Source organism: Moschus berezovskii, chromosome 15 (genome assembly GCF_049115385.1).
Source record: "Moschus berezovskii isolate FMDL1 chromosome 15, NW_MosBer_1.0, whole genome shotgun sequence".
In the NCBI taxonomy this organism is placed as follows: Eukaryota; Metazoa; Chordata; class Mammalia; order Artiodactyla; family Moschidae; genus Moschus; species Moschus berezovskii.
The window spans coordinates 64,098,692-64,125,344 of record NC_142474.1 but is presented as its reverse complement, the minus strand read 5'-3'; the positions used below and the strand labels follow the sequence as shown (position 1 = coordinate 64,125,344).

At 39.0% G+C, this 26,653-nt stretch overlaps 1 protein-coding gene across 2 annotated transcripts in view; it reads left to right on the top strand.

Moving 5' to 3' along the window:
• Positions 1 to 26,653, top strand: part of MALRD1 (MAM and LDL receptor class A domain containing 1) — a 596,047-nt gene that overhangs the window by 381,481 nt on the left and 187,913 nt on the right. For both annotated transcript variants that reach the window (XM_088844424.1, XM_055428153.2), the window contains 2 exons: positions 2,248 to 2,376; positions 14,910 to 15,071. In XM_088844424.1, coding sequence (XP_088700550.1) covers positions 2,248 to 2,376; positions 14,910 to 15,071 — 291 coding nt within the window. The remainder of the gene's footprint in view (positions 1 to 2,247; positions 2,377 to 14,909; positions 15,072 to 26,653) is intronic.

Genomic DNA, 26,653 nt, shown 5'->3' with positions numbered 1-26,653 from the left:
GCATCCTGTAGTCCATGGGGTCGCAAAGAGTCACACACGACTTAGTGACTGAACTTTACCATAGGTACTCTGGTCTATGCCAAGTTTACTGTAATGATACTATAATTCGCTATACTATGATTTCTCTTTCTTTTTTCTCTTCTGTGTTGTTAAAGAAATAAGCCTCATTTAGAGATGGACTGCAAGGAGATCCAACCAGTCCATTCTAAAGGAGATCAGTCTTGGGTGTTCATTGGAAGGACTGATGCTAAAGCTGAAACTGCAATAGTTTGGCCACCTCATACGATGAGTTGACTCACTGGAAAAGACTCTGATGCTGGGAAGGATTGGGGGCGGGAGGAGAAGGGGACGACAGAGAATGAGATGGCTGGATGGCATCACCGACTCAATGGACATGAGTTTGAGTGAACTCCGGGAGTTGGTGATGGACAGGGAGGCCTGGTGTGCTGTGATTCATGGGGTCACAAAGAGTCAGACACGACTGAGCGACTGAACTGAATTGAACTGAGAGATGGAGTCTCTCTTGATCATTTTTTTAAAACTGAAGAACTAATTATTTAGATTATAAATTAAAACACATTTCCTCTGTGGAGTAATTACATAACTCCACCGCCTATGGCATAGAAAAATAAAATAATCTCTAGTGCGTAGACTTGCATACTGAACAGTGTCCTCATGCTTCTCTGTGTTAATAGTGAGTTCTCACTAATGTTAATTAAAATCATGTGGCAAAGATTCTAAATCACTCAGAGAACATAACCTGTAATTCTTCATGTTACTAATATCCATGATCTAAATATTGGCTGTTCTTTTAGGTTTCCTCTCTTCAATCTTATATTTAGACTCCATTTTAGTGGTAAATTGTTTCTGGAAATTATTCAGGTTTTAACTGTTTTATTATGTAAATGACTCAAAGACTATGGAAATGCACTTTTATGAAATCTGCAGAGATTTACTATTTTCCTTCATGAAAATACTGCCTATTTTTGAGTGACTTACTACCACCACAGTCACACTGGTCCAAACCCATAGTAATCTATGTAACAAAGGAACTGCTGAGGTTTATTTAATCTGTTGAATTTGATAACAATAGTTTTAGACCTTTAATGTATATAATTTTGAAGCTATAAAGTATTATCATTAGGCTTTGTGTCAGTTGAAATTATATGCAAACATGTGAATTGTTTGGAAAATTCTATGTCAATTTGCTTTTAAAAATTTTTTTTCAATTATTATTGCCAGAGCTGGGTCTCTGTTGCTGCCTGAGACTTCTCTTGTTTCAGAGAGCCAGCTTCTAACTGTGTTGGCCCCTCTTGTTTCAAAGTACAGGCTCTATAGAGTATGGACTCAGGATCTGTGGCATACAGACTTAGTTGTTCCATGTTATGTGGGCTCTTCCCCGGACCAGGGATCAAACCCGTGTCCCTTTCATTTGCCGGCAAATTCTTAATCATTGGACCACCAGGGAACTCCATCCATCTGCTTTTCTAAGTCACCTTTAGATGATACCATTATGCCTTCAATTATTATAACTAGTATTTATAAAGCACGAATTGTATATTGAGTGCTGTATTAGGCCCAAACATCCTGTCTCAAAAGAACTTGGAGTCTGTAAGGACAGACAGATGTGTAAACAGCTCTTATACAAGGTGGTAAGCATTTAATATAGAAATAAAAGTGCTCTTAGGCAGCATGAAATAGGGAGTGTCCATCCTGAGGCTTGGATGGTAAAGAGGTGAGAGCAGAGTAGAGAAAAAAGTTGTTTCCTTTTGTCTTAAGATTGAACAGACCACCAGGACCAAAAGAGGGAATGATCAGTACAGGCAAAGGAAGAAATATTTATGAGGACGTGGCAAAACAGAGCAAGTGGCGTCTTGGTGAAGTCCTCAGTCCTAGGATACAGTTTAGCTGCAGGTGCTTCAGAGAAGAGTTGTACCTGGTAAACTAAGCTGGAACCAAAAATCAAAAGATTTTAATGCCTTGATTGGGAGTTGGGATTTATGTAATAGACAATGGTCAGCCCTTGATTGCTTAAAATATATTTTCAAAGTGTAGTTTCTATTACTTGCTGAACAGTTCCAGGTGTGACTGAGAGATGGGGAGTCATCTAAAGTCTATCTTGGGCAATGATTCAAATCTTGAACTTATCTAATACTGTGGGATCTATAAAACAACTAAAGGGAGCATTGAAATATAATGAAAATATTACAAAATGATGTTTGTGGTTGTTATTTTGTTTTTCTCCAGTGGGAGAGACTTCTGAGGTTTGCCCAGAGGCCACTGATTTTTTGTGCCACAATAAGAAGTGTATTGCATCCCACCTTGTCTGTGACTATAAACCAGACTGCTCTGATGGCTCTGATGAAGCTCACTGTGGTAAGTGTGTTTGCCTGTTCCACTGCTGCCAGTTCAGCACAGAGTTTCACTTTATTAGTAGAGTAACTTATTGATGTTGGTGAGAAGAAATATTCTTTTCATGCACTAGAGTAGACTTAGAATAGCCAAAATATTTTTCCAGCTTCTCGAGGGACATGCGTTTGAGTGAACTCCAGGAGTTGGTGATGGACAGGGAGGCCTGGCGTGCTGTGATTCATGGGGTTGCAAAGAGTCGGACACAACTGAGCGACTGAACTGACTGACTGACCATCCTTTTTATCCCTATACTAAAAATTGCAGCAAATCTGTAGCAAATCGTGTGACAAAAATGTCCCATTATGTCATTGTATAGAACTGTGTGCAGAGTCAGAATTCAAATTCTCAGAAATTGAACTAGCAGTCTACATTTCTTCATCAATTCTCATTACTGTTTTCATCCCCCCCACACACACACCATGGCTGATTTCATAGATGAGACAAAAAATGAGCACCTTGAATAAATACTAGTTTAATGATTAATTTTATTAATTACATTGCACTGGAAAAAGAATACATGAGCCACATTTTTTAAATTCCAACTTTAATTCAAACGATTTTTAAAGTCATGTGTAAAACCAAGTATGTAATTTTAAAACATGAGCACATACTTAAATCCAAAGAATTTTTTTCATAAATCTTACTGATGAGAATTCATATACCACACAGGCTACCTGTTGCAATTAACATTTGCTGTCTAACAAAGTACCCTAAGAGTTAGTGGTCCAAACAAGTTTCATTTGGTTTGCAATTTTGTGGGTCTATAATTTAGGAAGGAATCAGTGAGGCAGCTTGTCTCAGATCCACATGGCTCAAACTGGGACATCTAGACCTGGGGGAGCACTTCCAAAATGATGGTATCTCTTATTTATTTGGCACATGTATGCTCTTGGTCTCTCTGTATGGATCAGCATGGAATCAACCTCTAGGGCAATTGGTATGGCTTGGACTATCACAGGTTAGCCAGACATCTTTTATGGGGTTGGCCTTTACCATGTATTGACTTAAAAAATGAAATGAAATTCTCAACCTGAAAGTTGAGAATTATGTTTTCTTTGGAGGACTCTGGTGACTCAGATGGTAAAGAATCTGCCTGCAATGCAAGAAACCAGGATTCTATCCCTGGGTCGGGTCGGAAAGATCCCCTGAAGAAGGGAATGGCCTTCCTCTCTGGTATTCTTGATTGGAGAATCCCATGGATAGAGGAGCCTGGCGGGCTACAATCCATAGAGCCACACAGAGTCGAACACAACTGGGTGACTCACACTACCACTACCTCTATTATTACTACTGAACACTACTACTACTGCTACTACTACTTGGAGGACTCAGCCTCTCAGATAGCTCTGTGCGAGTGTTTCCAGGAGGTCCAGAAAGTGCCAGGTTATATAGGAATTTTACAACAAAGACCAGGTAGTCCAGACATCAAAAGATTACTATTAATTAAAGCAAACTAGATATCTTAAGGAGGCAATGGCAAGCCACTCCAGTACTCTTGCCTAGAAAATCCCATGGATGGAGGAGCCTGGTAGGCTGCAGTCCATGGGGTCGCTAAGGGTCGGACACGACTGAGCGACTTCACTTTCACTTTTCACTTTCACACATTGGAGAAGGACATGGCAACCCACTCCAGTGTTCTTGCCTGGAGAATCCCAGGGATGGGGGAGCCTGGTTGGCTTCCGTCTATGGGGTCGCACAGAGTCAGACACGACTGAAGTGACTTAGCAGCAGCAGCAGCAGATATCTTAAGGAACTTAGTGCTTTTCTGTGTATGGGAAGATGCAAGACTGTGGGCTCATTGAAATCATTCTTTTGATATCCAGGGTGGGTTTTTCCCATTCTGAGTCCCCTCAGGGTACACTGTTGTAGTGGCTGCAGTGGCTGAGGGCTTGATGACAGGTATCCTGCTGTTTCCACCCTGAGTCCCCTCAGGGCTCACTATGGGGGAGGGGTTAGTGGCTGATAGCTGCAACATCCTTCCTTTACTGACCTGGCAGGCAACATTTTTCGTTCACACATGTGAATGTTCTAAGAGCAAGATTTCTAAGAGTCTGTGGAAAAATAGCAAGGGTATTTATGATTTCACCTTAGAAGTTTCAGAATGTTCCCTCCTGACTCTTCCTAATGATCATGCAGATAACAAAGTCTAGACTAGATTCAAAGGGAGGAAGAGCATAGACTCCACTTCTCAGTGGGAAAACATCACACATGCACTGGGAAGGAGTAATACTCAAGCCATGGTTAAGTGTTTTTTATTTTAGCTCAGTATTGTTTTCAGGATGTTATACTTCATGGGAAATAGATGGGGAAACAGTGGAAACAGTGTCAGACTTTATTTTTTTGGGCTCCAAAATCACTGCGGATGCTGATTGCAGCCATGAAATTAAAAGACACTTACTTCTTGGAAGGAAAGTTATGACCAACCTAGATAGTATATTAAAAAGCAGAGACATTACTTTGCCAACCAAGGTCTGCCTAGTCAAGGCTATGGTTTTTCCAGTGGTCATGAATGGATGTGAGAGTTGAACGGTGAAGAAAACTGATCACCGAAGAATTGATGCTTTTGAACTGTGGTGTTGGAGAAGACTCTTGAGAGTCCCTTATACTGCAAGGAGATCCAACCAGTCCATTCTAAAGGAGCTCAATCCTGGGTGTTCATTGGAAGGACTAAAGCTGAAACTGCAATACTTTGGCCACCTCATGTGACGAGTTGACTCACTGAAAAAGATTCTGATGCTGGGAGGGATTGAGGGTGGGAGGAGACGGGGACGACAGAGAATGAGATGGCTGGATGGCATCATTGACTCGATGGACATGAGTTTGAGTGAACTCCAAGAGTTGGTGATGGACAGGGAGGCCTGGCGTGCTGTGATTCATGGGGTCGCAAAGAGTCAGACACAATTGAGCCACTGAACTGAACTGAACAGTGACAATGCTTCTGCAGTGTTCATTTCTCCTTTTTGCATCCATTATTTTTTTAATTGTGATAAAATATTTGTGCAATAAAATGTACTATTCCTCCCTTTCAATGTTACGGTTCAGGGGCAGTAAGTATATTTGCATTGTTGTGGAGCCAACATCACCACCTATAACCAGAACTACTTTTTTTATCTTGAAAATCTAAAACTCTATGCCAATTAAACAATAGCCCTTGCTTCATCCCTAACTCTCAGCCCCCAACCACTACCCTTCTCATTTTTTCTATTCATTTGATGACCCTGCTGCTGCTAAGTCACTTCAGTTGTGTCCGACTCTGTGTGACCCCACAGACGGCAGCCCACTAGGCTCCTCTGTCACTGGGATTCTCCAGGCAAGAATACTGAAGTGGGTTGCCATTTCCTTCTCCAATGCATGAAAGTGAAAAGTGAAAGTGACTCTAGATACCTCATATAAGTTGAATCACAGTATTTGTCCTTTTGTGACTGGCTTATTTTAGTTAACATATTATTGTCAACATTCACCCTGTCATTTCACTTTAAATCACACTTTAAAAAGTGTAAATGGTTGGTACTTTTTAAAACTGTACTACTAATACTACAACATATAATCTTAATTTTATAAAATATTATTTCCTCTATAATGTATATTTTCTCCAATGAAATTTATAATATATTAACTAATAGTTCCTAGCATTATTTTTAGCTTCTTTTACATAAATCAAATATATATATGCACACATATGTATATTTTACATTGACTGTAAGGAATTTCTTTCAATGGAGTTCTTAAACAGTTCTCTGAAGCATTTTGAAATCACCATTTTCCCCACAAGACATGACAAGTAGAGCTTTAATAATCACCAGTAAAAGCATTAAAAAATTTGCAAAGTATAAGAAGGTTCTAAAGGAAAAATAATAAGAATATGGTAATAGCGATGTACATAATCCAATGGGACAAGAAGGACAGCTGTTACATGCATACAGAAAATTTATTACAGATAGTAAATTATCTTTCTCTTATATAAAAATATACATATATTGAAAATGTTTATATAAAAATTAAACTCTTCCATTTATTCCTATTCCTAAATTGGACTAGGAACCACCTTCTAAACACTTCAGTTCAGTTCAGTCGATCAGTCGTGTCCGACTCTTTGCAACCCCATGGACTGCAGTACGCCAGGCCTCCCTGTCCATCACCATCTTCCAGAGCTTACTCAAACTTATGTCCATTGATTGGGTGATGCCATCCAAACATCTTGTCTTCTGTCGTCCCCTTCTCCTCCTGCCCCCAGTCCCTCCCAGCATCAGAGTCTTTTCAAATGAGTCAGTTCTTCACATCAGGTGGCCAAAGTATTGCAGTTTCAACTTCAACATCAGTTCTTCCAATGAACACTCAGGACTGATCTCCTTTAGGATGGACTTGTTGGATCTCCTTTCAGTCCAAGGGACTCTCAAGAGTCTGCTCCAACACCACAGTTCAAAAGCATCAATTCTTCGGCGCTTAGCTTTCTTCACAGTCCAACTGCCACATCCATACAGGACTACTGGAAAAAACCATAGCCTTGACTAGATGGCTACTTTGTTGGCAAAGTAATGTCTCTGCTTTTTAATATGCTATCTTGGTTGATCATAACTTTCCTTCCAAGGAGTAAGCATCTTTTAATTATGGCTGCAGTCACCATTTGCAATGATTTTGGAGCCCCCCCAAATAAAGTCAACCACTGTTTCCACTGTTTCCCCATATATTTGCCATGAAGTGATGGGACCAGATGCCATGATCTTAATTTTCTGAATGTCGAGCTTTAAGCCAACTTTTTCACTCTCCTCTTTCACTTTCATCAAGAGGCTCTTTAGTTCTTCTTCATTTTCTGACAAAAGGTTGGTGTCATCTGCATATCTGAGGTTATTAATATTTCTCCCAGCTATCTTGATTCCAGCTTGTGCTTCATCCAGCCTAGCGTTTCTCATGATGTACTCTGCCTATAAGTTAAATAAGCAGGGTGACGTACTCCTTTTCCTATTTGGAATCAGTCTGTTGTTCCATGTCCAGTTCTAACTGTTGCTTCCTGACCTGCATACAGGTTTCTCAAGAGGCAGGTCAGGTGGTTTGTATTCCCATCTCTTTCAGAATTTTCCACAGTTTACTGTGATGCCAAAGTCAAAGGCAGAAATAGTTGTTTTTCTGGAACTCTCTTGCTTTTCCAATGATCCAGCGGATGTTGGCAATTTGATCTCTGGTTCCTCTGCCTTTTCTAAAACCAACTTGAACATCTGGAAGTTCATGGTTCACCTATTGGGTATATGGAAATGAATAAGACATTGTATTAGGTTTCAGAAATTGACTTTCTACTGTGGAAAAACAATTGGAGGTGAAACTATATTAAAATATGAAGTTCTTTGCTTTTTAAAAAATTTGTAAATGAAAAGATCCCCGGTTATTTTCTTTAAATGTAACAGGTACTGTCAGGAATAAAGTTACCACCAGTTATTTGGGGAGTATATATAAAGAATAATGTGTATGCGTGTGTACATCTATAGACGAATTATAAAAATAGACTTTAAAACATTAGAAAGAGTTTCAAGTCCTTTGGTTTTTCAGGTGTGAGTGCTGCCTATGTTCTTTTTGTTTCATTTATTTTTCTTCTCAGAGAACCTTACATGATTTTTATTTTTCCCACAGCTCTTTGAGGTACTGATGTAAAACACACAAAAGCATTTTTGATTTTCAAAAACTGAAGTCCATTACATACCATGTCTGTTAGTGTTACCCATGACTTTGATGGACAGCAGCAGGAAATATTTTAATTCATTAAACTAAAAGCAATATGTTGAGAAGTAAATAGTCACTTTTCTTAAAACATCTTGATTTTGTTCATATCCAAGAGGAACATTGTGAAGCACACAAGGATATTCAGGTGACTTTATTGATTCTGCAAAGGCTTCCCTGTGGCTCACACAGTAAAGAATCTGCTGCAATGCAGGAGACCCTATTTCAATCCCTAGGTTGGGAAGATCCCCTGAAGAAGGGCATGGCAACTCACTCCAGTATTCTTGCCTGGAGAATTCCTTGGACAGACGAGCCTGGTGGGCTACAGTCCACAGGGTCACAAAGAGTTGGACACGACCAAGCAACTAACACTGATGCTTCAGATTGACTCCCTCAGTATTTTATATTGCTGGTCTTTTGGATGTAGTAGAGACATCAGCACTGGATTCCTGCAGGCAGAGAATCTACTGTGGATAATGGAACATTTTCAAAGTGACCTTTGAAGAAATAAGGAAAGAATTGACCTTTGAGATTATTAAACTGAAGTCTTCATTTTTACTTTGAGCATCATTTCTTGGGCAATTATTTAAATTCTTCGAGACTCACTTTTCTTATCTATACAGTAGATGTAATAAGATACAGAGTGCTTTGAGAATTAAATGAAATAATGTAAAGGATATATTTGTTCAGTCTTTGAGGATTCATGGTAGCTTCTTTCACACTGTTGTTTTTATATTCTCTTGAAATTTGTCAGCCATTGTGAATCCCTTATTTACATGTCCTTTATACTCGTCAGACAATAAATGCAGCTATTCCTTATGATTAAATTTTGACTGTAGGTTATGAGCAAAGATAAATTTTTCTTTTGCATCTCTACCTCTTGTTGCAAAAATGCATATTGATAGGAAAGAAGAGCAATTCTTTTTAAAAGAAAGTTACATTAGAAAAGATGTCCTTTTTTTTTTTTTTTTTTTTCGTGGAAGGAAGGTGTTACCTGAAACATGTATTGCTTCATATTCTAGGCTAGGGAAGCAGAGAATGGGGCGGCTACTTTCTCTCGTCTTTTACAGTGATGAGCATCATTATCAACAGTCTTTCCCACTGTACCCAGATTCTCCAAAATTCTTTTGAACGCAGCTTTCCAAGAAGTCATGTCACAATGAGGAGAAATTATTTAATAGTCCTATGTTATATATTGTTGTGTTAGTCACTCTAGTCATGTCCGATTCTTTGTGACACCAAGGACTGTAGCCAACCAGGCTCCTCTGTCCATGAATTTCTCCAGGCAAGAATACTTGAATGAGTTGCCATGCCCTTCTTCAGGGGATCTTCCCAATCCAGGGATAGAACCTGGTTCTCCTGCCTTGCAAGCAGACTCTTTGCCGAGTGAACCACCAGGGAAGCCCATGTTATATATTATGGTGTTGCAAAATAAGGTGGCTACTTAGATGCGAGAATTAATTAATGATGGAGCCATCTCTGTAATATAAGTGAGTTGATTAATGTTTGTACTGACCATACAACCGTATGGCTGAATATTGTTCCAATGGAAAAATGCCAGTTGTTTAAGAGTGTTAGTAATGCTTTGAATCCATTCAAGGAATCATGATAAAGTTCACAATTTGGAAATCATTTTTTCTAAAGCTGTAGCCATTTAAAAAATATTGATACGTATTAATCATCAAGAAATATTACAAATTGTTCATATCATCTATCATTCAATAATTAGTGTGGACTCATTATGGCTTATGTAATGCAGTTAATAATAATACCTGATCACATGGAAATGTTTATAGTAATTCAGTAGCTGTCGTTGTTCAGTCACTGAGTTATGTTCGACTCTGCAACCCCACGGACTGTAGCACACCAGGCTGCGGTGGTAAACAATAATTAGGGTGACAGTGCAAAACCAAGAAGTAATAAGTTGCTAAATAAATAGTAACAACTATAATTACTGTTGTAAAACACCCCCCCTACCCCCGGAGAACTGATATGATCTGGAAAGAGAAAGATAGGACCTAGGTTGGACTTTCAAGGAAAAGTATTATTTGCTAGATGGAATGGAGCAAAGAAGGTAAATTAATACACTTGTAGAGGAATTTGAACCTTGACAGGTTTAGACTGCAGAGCAATCCCTGCTACTTGCCTATCCATGTTTTTGTTAAAAAACAGAATTCCAGTTTTACTTGGGGCAGCATTATAACCAGCCACAGATACTATCTTCTGCAGCTTCTTTGTAGCCGCCAGAGGCCCATGAGATATACAAGGGAACTGGGGGAAAGTATCACTTTCAAAAAGAAAAAGCAACAGAATGGGCAAAAAGCTTTTCTCTTCTTGCCTCTTCCCATTGCTTTCAATGCTGTGAATATTTATGGCTCTGGGAAGTACAGCATCCTCTTGCAACCATGAACGAACATAAGGATGACAAGATGACAGTAAGGAAGGATGGAAAATGTGTGCTTCACACTGCACATTGGAACGACAACCATAGTGCTCCAATACTTTGGCCAGCTGATGCAAAGAACTGACTCATTGGAAAAGGCCTTGATCCTGGGAAAGATTGACAGCAAAAGGATAAGGGGGCAGCAGAGGATAAGATGGTTACATAGCATCACCGATTCAATGGACATGAATTTAAGCAAACATTGGAAGATAAGTGAAGGACAGGAGAGCCTAGTGTGCTGCTGTTCATGGGGTCACAAAGAGTCAGACGTGATTTAGTGACTAAACAACAACAGGATGCCAACCTTATACTGACACCTTTCTGACCTATTGTTAATTGAGATAAATGAATTCTTGTCTATTTACACTATTATTTGAGTTTTCAGTACTTGAAACTAAATTCATCTCTGATACAGACAATAAAGACATTTGCTTTTTCAAATGGCAAGAAGTTCAAAAGTAATTTAGAGTTGGTTAATTTAGTAACTTTTGTCATCAAAAGTACAGAACTATATGCCCTCCATGATTCTTTAAGTTCTGCCTTCTTCAGATAATGGTCTTATAAAGTCAGCTCCCCTTACGCATCTTTGCAATGATACCCTGAGAAAAGACAGATAGATTTTCTTCCTTTTGATTTATTTTTAAGCATAAAGAAACATTTTCCTAGGTGTCTTTTTCCTAGTAAGTCTCATTGTCAGTAATGTATCCCAAGCCTGTCTTAAACCAGTGAGACAGGGGAAGTTTGAACTCTGCATCATGATTGCTTAGATAAACTGTGAGGCACCTCTGGAGCTATGATAGCAGCTGTTTGACTCTTCAGACACTTTTGACTCTTCAGATACTCTTCATAAAACTTCAGTTCTTCACTCTTAATAAAACTGCAGTTATGTCCTGAACAAGAGAGAAAAGGAAAGACTGATATCCAATTGCTAGAGAGAATATGCAAAAAACGAGAGTAATTTAACGTAAAAGTTGAAAAAAAGTCAGTTTTATTCAAAAGATAATTTACTGAAAAATTTTGTAGAGACAGTTTGAAGACAAGACAGATTTCAGCCTTAAATAAAGCATCAACAGAAAGGTTATTGTACTCAGGAATAGAAGTCTTGAGGGCATTTTCAAATAATGTGAACACCTGAATATTTTGAGCAAAGGAAATAACAGAAGAGAAGTCTTAAAGATGATTGATGGAGTTTGAGTTGATATGGTTGATAGAATGAAGGTTACAGTAAAGAGGCTTCTTAACTCGGTGGCTTAAACCAATGGAACTAGAACAGGGACTATGGGGCTGCAAAAAAGGAGTGAATTAAACAAGTTCTTGAAGGGAGATTATACAGATGTTGGTAGATTAGATATGTAAATAAGAATGCAAAATCAAAAGGTAACTTCAAAGTTTGAATCTTTAGAAAGAGAAGATTCACGCTACGATATAAATCAATCTCAGAGAAGAACCCATTTGGAGGGATCAATGATGACCTCATTTTAGGATTGTTGGCTTTGAGATGACAATTGTATATTCCAAGTAGAATATTCAACAAACATTTGTAGAAAAACACCTGCATTTCATTGTGTCTGTGGATTTGTAGATCATTTGCACATTAAGTATAAAACCCATGGGAAAGAATGAAGGAAGGTATACAGAGTGAGACTTTTAAATTTTATGTGATTTTATTTTTTTTAACATGAGAGGCACCCTAGCTACCTCTGCAAGGTGAGAAAGGAATTAGTAGAGAATGTGTGTTTGAAAGATGTGGAAACTTTGTATACCTTTGAAATAAATGAAGCCTTGGAATGCTAATAGCAATGCTTGATAAACAATTGATTAGCAAGATTAGTCCTAGAATAGGGAAAAGTAAAAGTGACATAATTTGAGTTAGAGGTTGAAATATAGCAGAATGAATCCTGATTGTGTAGATATCTTGAGAGTCAACTATAAAGTTTAATATTAAATAGAGTAGAAGAATTAGGGCAAGGGTGATCACAGAGAATAAAAAAGGATGTAGAATAAATATTGTTACAGAAATACAGTAGAACCTGTATGTGACTTCATTCTAATAAACACACAATGGCTGTCTTTTCTGTAACCTTGGAAGATTCTGGATGATTGCAGTTGGCTAGCTAAACACTTGGAGAAACAAATTCCTCACTTTTATCCATATTGAGTAAGTATGATATAGACCTATCTATATCACATAATACTGGCATGTAAACATTAAAAGGATTATAGAGCCCATAAATAAACATTTAAAAAGCAATGGATCATAATTCATGGAGAATGAATGAAAGAAATGTACATAATTAAAAATAAATCTAGTTTATAGAAATAAAATGCAGTCATATCCCAGAAGTAAAAGGCTGATATTTTATGAAAGTACTCTCAGTTAGAACTGGACATGGAACAACAGACTGGTTCCAAATAGGAAAAGGAGTACGTCAAGGTTGTATATTGTCACCCTGCTTATTTAACTTATATGCAGAGTACATCATGAAGAACGCTGGGCTGGAAGAAGCACAAGCTGGAGTCAAGATTGCTGGGAGAAATATCAATAACCTCAGATATGCAGATGACACCACCCTTATGGCAGAAAGTGAAGGGGAACTAAAAAGCCTTTTGATGAAAGTGAAAGAGGAGAGTGAAAAGGTTGGCTTGAAGCTTAACATTCAGAAAACAAAGATTATGGCATCTGGTCCCATCACTTCATGGCAAATAGATGGGAAACAGTGGAAACAGTGTCAGACTTTATTTCTTGGGCTCCAAAATCACTGCGGATGCTGATTGCAGCCATGAAATTAAAAGACGCTTACTCCTTGGAAGGAAAGTTATGACCAACCTAGATAGTATATTAAAAAGCAGAGACATTACTTTGCCAACCAAGGTCCGTCTAGTCAAGGCTATGGTTTTTCCCGTGGTCATGTATGAATGTGAGAGTTGGACAGTGAAGAAAGCTGATCGCCGAAGAATTGATGCTTTTGAACTGTGGTGCTGGAGAAGACTGTTGAGAGTCCCTTGGACTGCAAGGAGATCCAACCAGATCTAAAGGAGATCAATCCTGGGTGTTCATTGGAAGGACTGATGCTAAAGCTGAAACTCCAATACTTTGGCCACCTTATGTGACGAGTTGACTCACTGGAAAAGACTCTGATGCTGGGAGGGATTGGGGGTGGGAGGAGAAGGGGACGACAGAGAATAAGGTGGCTGGATGGCATCACCAACTTGATGGACATGAGTTGTGTGAACTCTGGGAGTTGGTGATGGACAGGGAGGCCTGGCGTGCTGTGATTCATGGGGTCACAAAGAGTCAGACACGACTGAGCAACTGAACTGAACTGAACTTAGAGATTTAGAAAGTTTTCTATAAAAATAGTAAAGCTGTGAATACCTAATGTTTGGCATCCATTTTAACAGCAAGTTTTCCTGTGACAATGTGTCTATACGTGCTCATAATAGTTTTATATTAAGAAAAAGTTCGGAATGAGAAACCACCCGGGGAAGAAGTGTTAAAATAATACAAATTTCATCTTTCAAAAAAGAAAAAAAAAGTCAATGACAATGTCAGTTGATTCATACTGATTAAACCATCCAATAATTCATTCTGTCTCTGTAACACAGTTTTTACAGTGAATGCTCAAAAATAATAACTGCTATGCAAAAAGAAAATTAAAGAAAAATGAAAGCAGATATCAGGGTATTATGATGGCACTTTTCACAGATGACTAACTAGTAGACAATTGGTTATTATCTGGTAATTTTTCTCATTGTGAACAACTTAATGTTTTAATGAGTTATCAATCAACACTTTTAGAGGAGAACTTCTTTCATTATTTAGTGACTGGCTCTGAAACGTTTATGTGGATGATAGGTATGGCAGCAGAGAGGGTTTGCAGCCTCTACTGTTTACTACTTCTCCCAAAAGCAACTTTTCTTTAGTTATTGACTTTTCCTCTCTAATGGTCCTTGCTGTTCAAGCACTACAGTGGACAGAGGGACTAAATTAATCATCCAGACAACTGGAAATATTGATTTATTTGACCTGAATTATCTGCATTATCATAATGTTATATACATTTTTCATGTATAGATACAGTTTTATCTATCATATAAAATGTTACTAGTCAATCGGTGTAAATCCTTAATGGGTAATTGACAGTATTGATGCACTTCTAAATTCTATGATAAAAAAAGCTTCAGTGCACAACTGATATTGCCAATGAATACAAATGCCATGTTTCTTTAATATTTTTAAATAATATAATATGCAAATAATAATTTTAAACCAGCACAAATGTAGTGTAATATCAAGTGTGACATACATTTCCAGTACACTCCATTAATATTTTTGTTTCCTTAGGCCAGTATACAAGCACAGCAGGAAGCTGCAATTTTGAAACAACTTCAGGAAACTGGACCACAGCTTGCCATCTTACTCAAGATTCTCAAGATGACTTGGATTGGGCCATTGGCAGCAGAATTCCTACAGAAGCATTGAGTCCAGACCCTGATCACACACCAGGTAAATCTAGGAGAGATAACCAGGCCAAAGAGTCCACTGACTGGTAATCTGCTTTAACTATTTGAGTGAACATCAGAGTGCCTTCCATGTGTCATTGTGGAGATAGAATTCAGTATCCTTTATGAAAAGAGATTTAGTTCCTTCTGGTTATCCCCTGAATTATCTAACAGGCCTACAGCTGACATTGCTACAACAAAGAAATCCATGACTCATATTTAAAGAAACTCAGATTTTATTTATGGTACCGCAAAAATGCTTGCTCCTTGGAAGGTAAGTTATGATCAAGCTAGATAGCATATTGAAAAGCGGAGACATTACTTTGCCAACCAAGGTCCGGCTAGTCAAGGCTATGGATTTCCAGTGGTCATGTATGGATGTGAGAGTTGGACTGTGAAGAAAGCTGACAGCCGAAGAATTGATGCTTTTGAACTGTGGTGCTGGAGAAGACTCTTGAGAGTCCCTTGGATTGCAAGGAGATCCAAACAGTCATTCTTCAGTTCAGTTCAGTTCAGTTACTCAGTCGTGTCTGACTCTCCGCGACCCCATGAATCATAGCACGTCAGGCCTCCCCGTCCATCACCAACTCCCGGAGGTCACTCAAACTCATGTCCACAGAGTCGGTGATGCCATCCAGCCATCTCATTCTCTGTCATCCCCTTCTCCTCCCACCGCCAACCTTTCCCAGCATCAGAGTCTTTTCCAGTGAGTCAACTCGTCGCATGAGGTGGCCAAAGTATTGCAGTTTCTGCTTTAGCATCAGTCCTTCCAATGAACACCCAGGACTGATCTCCTTTAGAATGGACTGGTCGGATCTCCTAGCAGTACAAGGGACTCTCAAGAGTCTTCTCCAGCACCACAGTTCAAAAGCATCAATACTTCGGCAATCAGTCTTCTTCAAAGTCCAACTCTCACGTCCATACATGACCACGGAAAAACCATAGCCTTGACTAGATGGACCTTCGTTGGCAAAGTAGTGTCTCTGTTTTTTAATATATTATCAAGGTTGGTTATAACTTTTCTTCCAAGGAGTAAGCATCTTTTAATTTCATGGCTGAAATCAGCATCTGCAGTGATTTTGGAGCCCAAAAAAATAAAGTCTGACACTGTTTCCCCACCTGTTTCCCATGAAGTGATGGGGCAGAGCCCATGATCTTTGTTTTCTGAATGTTGAGCTTCAAGCCAACCTTTTCACTCTCCTCCTTCACTTTCATCAAGAGGCTTTTCAGTTCCTCTTCACTTTCTGCCATAAGGGTAGTGTCATCTGCATATCTGAGGTTATTGATATTTCTCCCAGCAATCTTGATTCCAGCTTGTGCTTCTTCCAGCCCATCATTCCTCATGATGTACTCTGCATATAAGTTAAATAAGCAAGGTGACAATATACAGCCTTGACGTACTCCTTTTCCTATTTGGAACCAGTCTGTTGTTCCATGTATAGTTCTAACTGTTGCTTCCTGACCTGCATACAGGTTTCTCAAGAGGCAGGTCAGGTGGTCTGGGATTCCCATCTCTTTCAAAATTTTCCATAGTTTATTGTGATCCACACAGTCAAAGGCTTTGGCATAGTCAATGAAGCAGAAATAGATGTTTTTCTGGAACTCTCTTGCTTTCTCCATGATCCAGCGGATGTTGGCAATTTGATCTCTGGTGCCTCTGCCTTTTCTAAAACCTGCTTGAACATCTGGGAGTTCACGGTTCACATATTGCTGAAGCCTGGCTTGGAGAATTTTCAGCATGACTTTACTAGCGTGTGAGATGAGTGCAATTCTGCGGTAGTTTGAGCATTCTTTGGCATTGCCTTTCTTTGGGATTGGAATGAAGACTGACCTTTTCCAGTCCTGTGGCCACTGCTGAGTTTTCCAAATTTGCTGGCATATTGAGTGCAGCACTTTCACAGCATCATCTTTCAAGATTTGAAATAGCTCCACTGGAATTCCATCACCTCCACTGGCTTTGTTCGTAGTGATGCTTTCTAAGGCCCACTTGACTTCACATTCCAAGATGTCTGGCTCTAGGTCAGTGATCACATTATCGTGACTATCTTGGTCGTGAAGATCTTTTTTGTACAGTTCTTCTGTGTATTCTTGCCCCCTCTTCTTAATATCTTCTGCTTCTGTTAGGTCCACACCATTTCTGTCCTTTATCGACACCATCTTTGCATGAAATGTTCCCTTGCTATGTCTAATTTTCTTGAAGAGATCTCTTGTTTTTCCTATTCTGTTGTTTTCCTCTATTTCTTTGCACTGATCACTGAGGAAGGCTTTCTTATCTCTCCTTGCTATTCTTTGGAATTCTGCATTCAGATGCTTATTTCTTTCCTTTTCTCCTTTGCTTTTCACTTCTCTTCTTTTCACAGCTATTTGTAAGGCCTCCTCAGACAGCCATTTTGCTTTTTTTGCATTTCTTTTCCATGGGGATGGTCTTGGTCCCTGTCTCCTGTACAATGTCACGAACCTCCATCCAGAGTTCATCAGGCACTCGATCTATCAGATACAGATCCCTTAAATCTATTTCTCACTTCCACTGTATAATCATAAGGGATTTTATTTAGGTCATATCTGAACGGTCAAGTGGTTTTCCCTACTTTCTTCAATTTAAGTCTGAATTTGGCAATAAGAAGTTCATGATCTGCGCCACAGTCAGCTCCTGGTCTTGTTTTTGCTAACTATATACAGCTTCTCCATCTGTGCCTGCAAAGAATATAATCAATCTGATTTCGGTGTTGACCATCTGGTGATGTTCTTGTGTAGAATCTTCTCTTGTGTTGTTGGAAGAGGGTGTTTGCTATGACCAGTGTGTTCTCTTGACAAAACTCTGTTAGCCTTTGCCCTGCTTCATTCCGTGCTCCAAGGCCAAATTTGCCTGTTACTCCAGGTGTTTCTTGACTTCCTACTTTTGCATTCCAGTTCCCTATAATGAAATGGACATCTTTTTTGGGTGTTAGTTCTAAAAGGTCTTGTAGGTCTTCATAAAACCATTCAACTTCGGCTTATTCAGCATTACTGGTTGGGGCATAGGCCTGGATTACTGTAATATTGAATGGTTTGCCTTGGAAACGAACAGAAATCATTCTGTCGTTTTTAAGATTGCATCCAAGTACTGCATTTTGGATTCTTTTGTTGACCACGATGGCTACTCCATTTCTTCTAAGGGATTCCTGCCCACAGTAGTAGATATAATGGTCATCCGAGTTAAATTCACCCATTCCAGTCCATTTTAATTCACTGATTCCTAGAATGTCTATGTTCACTCTTGCCATCTCCTGTTTGACCACTTCCAATTTGCCTTGATTCATGGACCTAACATTCCAGGTTCCTATGCAATATTGCTCTTTACAGCACCGGACCTTGCTTTTATCACCGGTCACATCCACAACTGGGTATTGGTTTTGCTTTTGCTCCATCCATGTATTCCTTCTAGAGTTATTTCTCCACTGATCTCCAGTAGCATACTGGGCACCTACTGACCTGGGGAATTCCTCATTCAGTATCTTATCATTTTGCCCTTTGATACTATTCATGGGGTTCTCAAGGCAAGTATACTGAAGTGGTTTGCCATTCCCTTCTCCAGTGGACCACATTCGGCTGTGGTCCATGTGATCAGATCAATCCTGGGTATTCATTGGAAGGACTGATGCTAAAGCTGAAACTGCAGTACTTTGGCCACCTCATGCGACAAGTTGACTCACTGGAAAAGACTCTGATGCTGGGAGGGATTGGGGGCGGGAGGAGAAGGGGACGACAGAGAGTGAGATGGCTGGATGACATCACCAACTCGATGGACATAAATTTGAGTGAACTCTGGGAGTTGGTGGTGGACAGGGTGGCCTGGCATGCTGTGATTCATGGGGTCACAAAGAGTCGGACACGACTGAGCTACTGAACTGAACTGAAAGGCTTCTCTGGTGTCTCAATGGTAAAGAATCCACCTACCAATGCTGAAGATGTGGGTTCAGTCCCTTGGTTTTGAAGATCCTGTGGAGAAGTAAATGACAGCCCACTCCAGTATTCTTGCCTGGGAAATCCCATGGAGAGTGGAGCCTGGTGGACTACAACCCATGGGATTGCAAAAAGAGTCAGACACGAATTAGCAACTAAATAACAACAGTAAAGATGACCTTAAAATTTCTTAATTGGGGCAGGGGCAAGTAGGGGATGTTCAGATTCATGCATGCAGTAGACAAAAGAATACAGTTGGCATGCTACTACAGTGATAGCTAGCTGGCCATCAGTTTCATTCCAAACCCTCTGAAGTACAGATGCAGTGATTTAAAAGGTAAGTGATGATAGAAGGAATGAGCATCAATGAACCCTGAACAAGTTTCGCTTCCTGCCGGTGGTTTGAGAGTAAGGTGATCTGAAATGGTTTTACAAGTAATAGAGTCAGAGCAGAAGTAAACTTGTACTCTTATTTGCTTTTAACCTGAAATTTTGCCTGATGCTTAACACTTTTCTTTTCTTTTCTTAGGAGTCAAACTTTCTTAGGAATTAAAAATAACTTTTTTCAGTGATAAATTTTCTTAGGGACAAAACTATTCTTAGGGATAAAATCTAGCTTTTCTTTGCGGTAAAAAAAATCATCTTAAATATTGTAATGATTAATTTTATGTATCATCTTGGAGGGTGTTTTGGGATGAGGTTAACCTTTAAATTGGTGAACTTGGAGTAGATTACACACCATATAGTGGGTGGGCCTCACCCAATCAGTTGAACACCTGAATAGAAGAAAAGAGACCAGCCTCTCTGAGCAAGAGATAGTTCACCAACAGACTGCCTTTGGACTTTCACTGCCCTGTTGGCTTTCTTTCTGCAAATATGGGGCTTGCCAGCCTCCATAATTACATGAGCCAGTTCCTTTAATAAATGTTTTTCTATGTTTACACATATTCTATTGGCTATGTTTCTCTGGAGAACTCTAATTAATACAACATTCCCCAAAATAATTGAAGCATAGGCTCAATGAAAAAGAGCAAGATTACAAGGAATTAAAATAATTTTTCATAAAAAAGTTATTCAAGATTGGTTCAGTCATTTTATGTCCAATAAATGAGAACAGTATTTTTATTATTTATATGTTCCAGGCAGGTTGAAAATATCATGATTTCAATTACAACTTGGATGTGCATTTTTGTTTAAAGCTGTTTCCTAATTCAGCTTCAGGTTGAATATTTCTATTCCTTTTGACCTGTCAAGTTGTATTTCCTCTGCCTTTCATCAAGTGTTTATTTCCTTAAAAAACAGATGAGTATAATATATACCAAGTGATAGGTTAATGGAACAGGATAGAGAATTAAAGAACTTGGGTAAATAATTAGAAAAGTTTAGTATATAACAAAGGTTAATTCACAGGGAAAAAGATGTATCATTTAGTGTGATGCTGGCATTGCTAGTTATCCACCTGGAAGGAAATTAAATGAAATTCTAGTTTTTCTTCTGAATATATCATATACAACCATATATTCTAAATGGATTAATGATATAAATATAGCATTTATATATGGATTAATGGATTGATGATATAAATGGATTAATGATATAAATATAACTAATTAAAATTATAAAATTCTTGCAAGAAAACAGGATAAGCTATGTGCAATTTAAAGAAGTATCTACCTTCCAAAAGCTACAATAAATAAATAAATAAACCACACATATTTAAATATATAAAATTATAACTATGGTCTAAAAATTTCATAAACAAAATCAACAGGCATATAATAGATTTGAAAATTCTCTTCTTTACATATTGCAAGTACATAGTTAGGTAACTCTTATAAACTTATTAGAAATGGCAGTTTTACCAACCAGGGAAAATATGCATAACCAATTCACAGATGAACAAATTCAAATAATCAACAAACATATTAAATGATGCTCAAGTTTGTAACTCATCAGAAAAATGCAAATTAATAAGATGGGAAGGGATTTTCAGAAGCCACTCACAGATGACTGAGTGATGGAACTGGGAAAAGAGGGGAAAGATACTCATTCATGGTTGTGGGAAATTTCCATTTTGGGAAGCATTCTTTCCATATAGAAATATAAAGACCATTATGTAAGCATATGTATGTAAGGATATTTACTTCAGCATTATTTGAGGTTGAAAAGATGGGAAGTAACATTGACATGGGGCTTTCCTGGTGGTTCAGATGGTAAAAAGTCTTCATGCAATGCAAGACACCAGCATTCTATCTCTGGGTCGGGAAAATCCTGGGAGAACGGAACGGCTACCCACTCCCCTATTCTTGCCTGGAGAATTCCATGGATTGAGGAGCCTGGTGGGCTACAGTCCATGGGATCACAAAGAGTCAAATACAACTGAGTGACTTTCACTTTCAACATGAGTATCCATCATTCATACAATCATTTAATCATTCACTTGCTCATTTATTTATCCATTTATTAAATGACAAGCACCATTCTAGGACCTGGGGAAACATTAAGAGGATGAAACAAACAAAAATCATCACCACAGTGGAGTTTGCATTCTAGACGGGGGAAACAATAATAAATAAACATATAAATAAAAATATCATATGGTCAGTTAGAGAAAGAAAGAATAGAAGTAGGTTCCCGAAGGCTAGTGGATGGATTGGGGGAGGGTTGTAATTTAAATAAGCTGGTCAAAATAGGCTGCATTGAGAAAATGCCATTTGAAAAATGACTTGACAGAAGTGGGAGAGTGATACAGGTAGGGACCTAAGGAGAAGGTGTTCTAGCCTGAGGAACAGCCAGTGCAAAACACGCGGAGGTCACAGTATGCCTGGTGGGTGTTTTGGTAATCTAATTAATTGCTGTAGAGCTTCCCGGTACACTCTGTAATGTTTGGCAGTATCCCTGGCCTCTACCCAACTAATACCAGCATCACTCCTCTCTCCAGTGTTGAAAGCTCAAAATATCTTTAGAAATTGACAACTACCACCAAGGGGCCAAAATTTCCCCTTGTCAAGAATCTAGAGGAATAGCCAAGGCAGTTGATTCAATCCACAGTGGATAGTATCATGCATCCACTAAAAAGAGTGTAGTGCCATACAGGTGACTTGTAAGGATTTCCAAAAGATAGTCTTAAAGGAGTGAGATAACATGCAAAATGATTATAAGATGTGATCTAATATTTCTAAAACAACAATGACTGACCCCCTCTTATCTGTGCATACATTTAACTCACAATGTAAATATTTATAGAACAACAATGTGACCATGGGAAAGGGGGTGAGAAAGGATGCACATTGGTTTATTAGCGTGAATTATGTAGATGGCTGACAGAGCTGGAGCAGGGGAGAGGAGGGATAGATCCAAAAATAAGAAGAATAATTGAAACGCTAGCATACATGATAGCTGCTCGATTATGTGTTTGTGGAAAGTGTGGTGGATATTTTTAAGTTTTACTCCTTAAGAAAACCTGAACTATTGCATTTCACCCTTAATATTTAAAATTTTTTCTTCGAGAATTCTTTTCTACAATTTTACATTACTGAAAATACATTTTTTCTAAAACATTTTGAATAAGCAGTAAAAAGAAAACTCTAATCATTCCAGTAGAGGAATATAACTACTTTTAAGAAGGAATGCAAAAAAGCAAAACGGCTGTCTGAGGAGGCCTTACAAATAGCTGTGAAAAGAAGAGAAGTGAAAAGCAAAGGAGAAAAGGAAAGATATAAGCATCTGAATGCAGAGTTCCAAAGAATAGCAAGGAGAGATAAGAAAGCCTTCCTCAGTGATCAGTGCAAAGAAATAGAGGAAAACAACAGAATAGGAAAAACAAGAGATCTCTTCAAGAAAATTAGAGATAGCAAGGGAACATTTCATGCAAAGATGGGCTCAATAAAGGACAGAAATGGTATGGACCTAACAGAAGCAGAAGATATTAAGAAGAGGTGGCAAGAATACACAGAAGAACTGTACAAAAAAGATCTTCACGACCAAGATAGTCACGATAATGTGATCACTGACCTAGAGCCAGACATCTTGGAATGTGAAGTCAAGTGGGCCTTAGAAAGCATCACTACGAACAAAGCCAGTGGAGGTGATGGAATTCCAGTGGAGCTATTTCAAATCCTGAAAGATGATGCTGTGAAAGTGCTGCACTCAATATGCCAGCAAATTTGGAAAACTCAGCAGTGGCCACAGGACTGGAAAAGGTCAGTCTTCATTCCAATCCCAAAGAAAGGCAATGCCAAAGAATGCTCAAACTCCTGAAGAATTGCACTAATCTCACACGCTAGTAAAGTCATGCTGAAAATTCTCCAAGCCAGGCTTCAGCAATATGTGAACTGTGAACTCCCAGATGTTCAAGCAGGTTTTAGAAAAGGCAGAGGCACCAGAGATCAAATTGCCAACATCCGCTGGATCATGGAGAAAGCAAGAGAGTTCCAAAAAAACATCTATTTCTGCTTCATTGACTATGCCAAAGCCTTTGACTGTGTGGATCACAATAAACTGTGGAACATTCTGAAAGAGATGGGAATCCCAGACCACCTGACCTGCCTCTTGAGAAACCTGTATGCAGGTCAGGAAGCAACAGTTAGAACTGGACATGGAATAACCGTCTGGTTCCAAATAGGAAAAGGAGTGCGTCAAGGCTGTATATTGTCACCTTGCTTATTTAACTTCTATGCAGAGTACATCATGAGGAACGCTGGGCTGGAAGAAGCACAAGCTGGAATCAAGATTGCTGGGAGAAATATCAATAACCTCAGATATGCAGATGACATTACCCTTATGGCAGAAAGTGAAGAGGAACTGAAAAGCCTCTTGATGAAAGTGAAAGAGGAGAGTGAAAAGGTTGGCTTGAAGCTCAACATTCAGAAAACAAAGATCATGGTATCTGGCCCCATCACTTCATGGGAAATAGATGGGGAAACAGTATCAGACTTTATTTTTTTGGGCTCCAGAATCACTACAGATGCTGATTGCAGCCATGAAATTAAAAGACACTTACTCCTTGGAAGGAAAGTTATGACCAACCTTGATAATATATTAAAAAGCAGAGACATTACTTTGCCAACAAAGGTCCGTCTAGTCAAGGCTATGGTTTTTCCCGTGGTCATGTATGGATGTGAGAGTTGGACTGTGAAGAAAGCTGATCGCCGAAGAATTGATGCTTTTGAACTGTGGTGTTGGAGAAGACTCTTGAGAGTCCCTTATACTGCAAGGAGATCCAACCAGTCCATTCTAAGGGAGATCGATCCTGGGTGTTCATTGGAAGGACTGATGCTAAAGCTGAAACTGCAATACTTTGGCCACCTCATGTGACGAGTTGACTCACTGGAAAAGACTCTGATGCTGGGAAAGGTTGGGGGCGGGAGAAGAAGGGGACAACCGAGAATGAGATGGCTGGATGGCATCACCGACTCTGTGGACATGAGTTTGAGTGAACTCAGGGAGTTGGTGATGGATAGGGAGGCCTGGCGTGCTGTGATTCATGGGGTCGCGGAGAGTCGGACACGACTGAGCGACTGAACTGAACTGAAGCTTCATATCTGTGTATCCTGATATCTGTTCTTTCTTAATGTACACATTGGCCAATAAAAATAAAATTTCTACTTGATTCAGTAATTAAAAAAACATAGTGTGAACAAGTTTATCTTATGTAGTAAATTTAGTAACATAATTATATCATAGTATTCTATTTGTGGATATATCATGATTTATACAATTATGTAACGTAAATTCTTAAATTATTTCCTAACATTTTCAGTATAAAAAACAGCACAACAGTCAATATGCATTTAGATGGAACTTTTTTCTTTTAACCTTTTCTGATAGTCTCTGAGGATAAATATTAGTTTCTCTTCCTTGAGAAATTAAGAGAAATAAACCGATATTTATTTGCTACTAAGATCCAGAGGGGACTTCCCTGGTGGCTCAGATGGTAAAGTGTCTGCCTACAATGAGGGAGACTTGGGTTCGATCCCTGGGTTGGGAAGATCCCTTGGAGAAGGAAATGGCGACCCACTCCAGTACTCTTGCCTAGAAAATCCCTTGGATGGAGGATCCTGGTAGGCTACAGTTCACTGGGTCTCAAAGAGTCAGACATGACTGAGCAACTTCACACAAGATCCAGAGAGTAACATTTAGGTGACTAGTGCCCATGAATTCTTTAGATAACATCTGTAGCAGTCTTTCCTCATCTTAAGACAGTATTTGAAAACCACTGAGCATGTCTGCTTGTATAATAATACTAGTGGGACAAATTATTAGGCTCAGTTTAGGGAAAATTTAAAAGTATAATGGCTACCCTGGTGGCTGAGTAATAAAGAACACACCTGCCAGTTCAGGAGATGAAGTTTGATCCCTGGTTTGGGAAGATCCCTTGGAGTAGGAAATAGCCACTCAGTCCAGTATTCTTGCCTGGGAAATCCCACAAACAGAAGAGCCTAGTGGGCTACAATCCATGGGATTGCAAATGAGTCAAACACCACTTAGCAACTGAACAACAAGAAGAAATATAATACTTAACATATAATACAATATAATATAATCAGTTCAGTTCAGTTGTTCAGTTGTGTCCAACTCTTTGAGACCCCATGGACTGCAGCATGCCAGGCTTCCCTGTCCATCACCGACTCCCAGAGCTTGCTCAAATTCATGTCCATCAAGTTGGTGATGCCATTCAACCATCTCATCCTCTGTTGTCCCCTTTTCCTCCTGCCTTCAATCTTTCCCAGCATCAGGGTCTTTTCCAATGAGTCAGTTCACTGCATCAGGTGGCTAAAGTATTGGAGTTTCAGTTTCAGCATCAGTCCTTCCAGTGAATATTCAGAACTGATTTCCTTTAGGAAATATAATACAATAGTTTAGAGAAAAAGAAGTATAGTCAGTGGACATGAGAAAGCTTCCATGCATTGTCCCAAAAGACAAACATGAGTGATCTATTGATCCTTTTTAATGTGACATTTAAAGACTATTAATGGTTATGTTTCTTTTCTTTTTTTTTAAACTTTTATAGCTAGTGTGAATTCATTAAAGACCTCATGAAAAGTCTTCCATCTGGTTCTTTATGCAATATGGTATACAGGTCATGTTGTTCACAGATAAGGAAAAGTAATCATGTGGACAGAATATTTTATTATCCTCCCTGTTAATCACTGTGCGAGACAGTTTATTTTTACTGAGTGCGCTTTTCAAAGCGGCCTGATTATATCACCCAGGCTACACACTACAGCTCACTCAACTTGTTTAGGCATCACTGAGACAGTGGGCTGCTAAGTAGATTGTAAGGACATTAATTAATGTTGGCCCTCTGGGAAAAACAAAATTCTTTATGAGAAGGCCAACAGACTCAAAGAACCCACGGTCTGTTTCTAAGCATCACAACCTTGCTGTTAATTAAAGCTCATCTGTGGATCTCTTCACTTGTTGTTACCAAGATGAAGAATTAGATACATAAGGAGGGCATTCTCAACGTCCATCACAGGCCTATTTATGAGTCTTTTTGGGGCCATCGCCAAAGTTGTAGAAAGAAACTGCAAGCATTAATCCACTCTCCAGTCTGCACATGAGTAGTGTTTGGACTGAGTTTATACGAGTTTTAATGGCAAGAATGACATTTGCATGACATAAATTAACAGAGGCAAAATG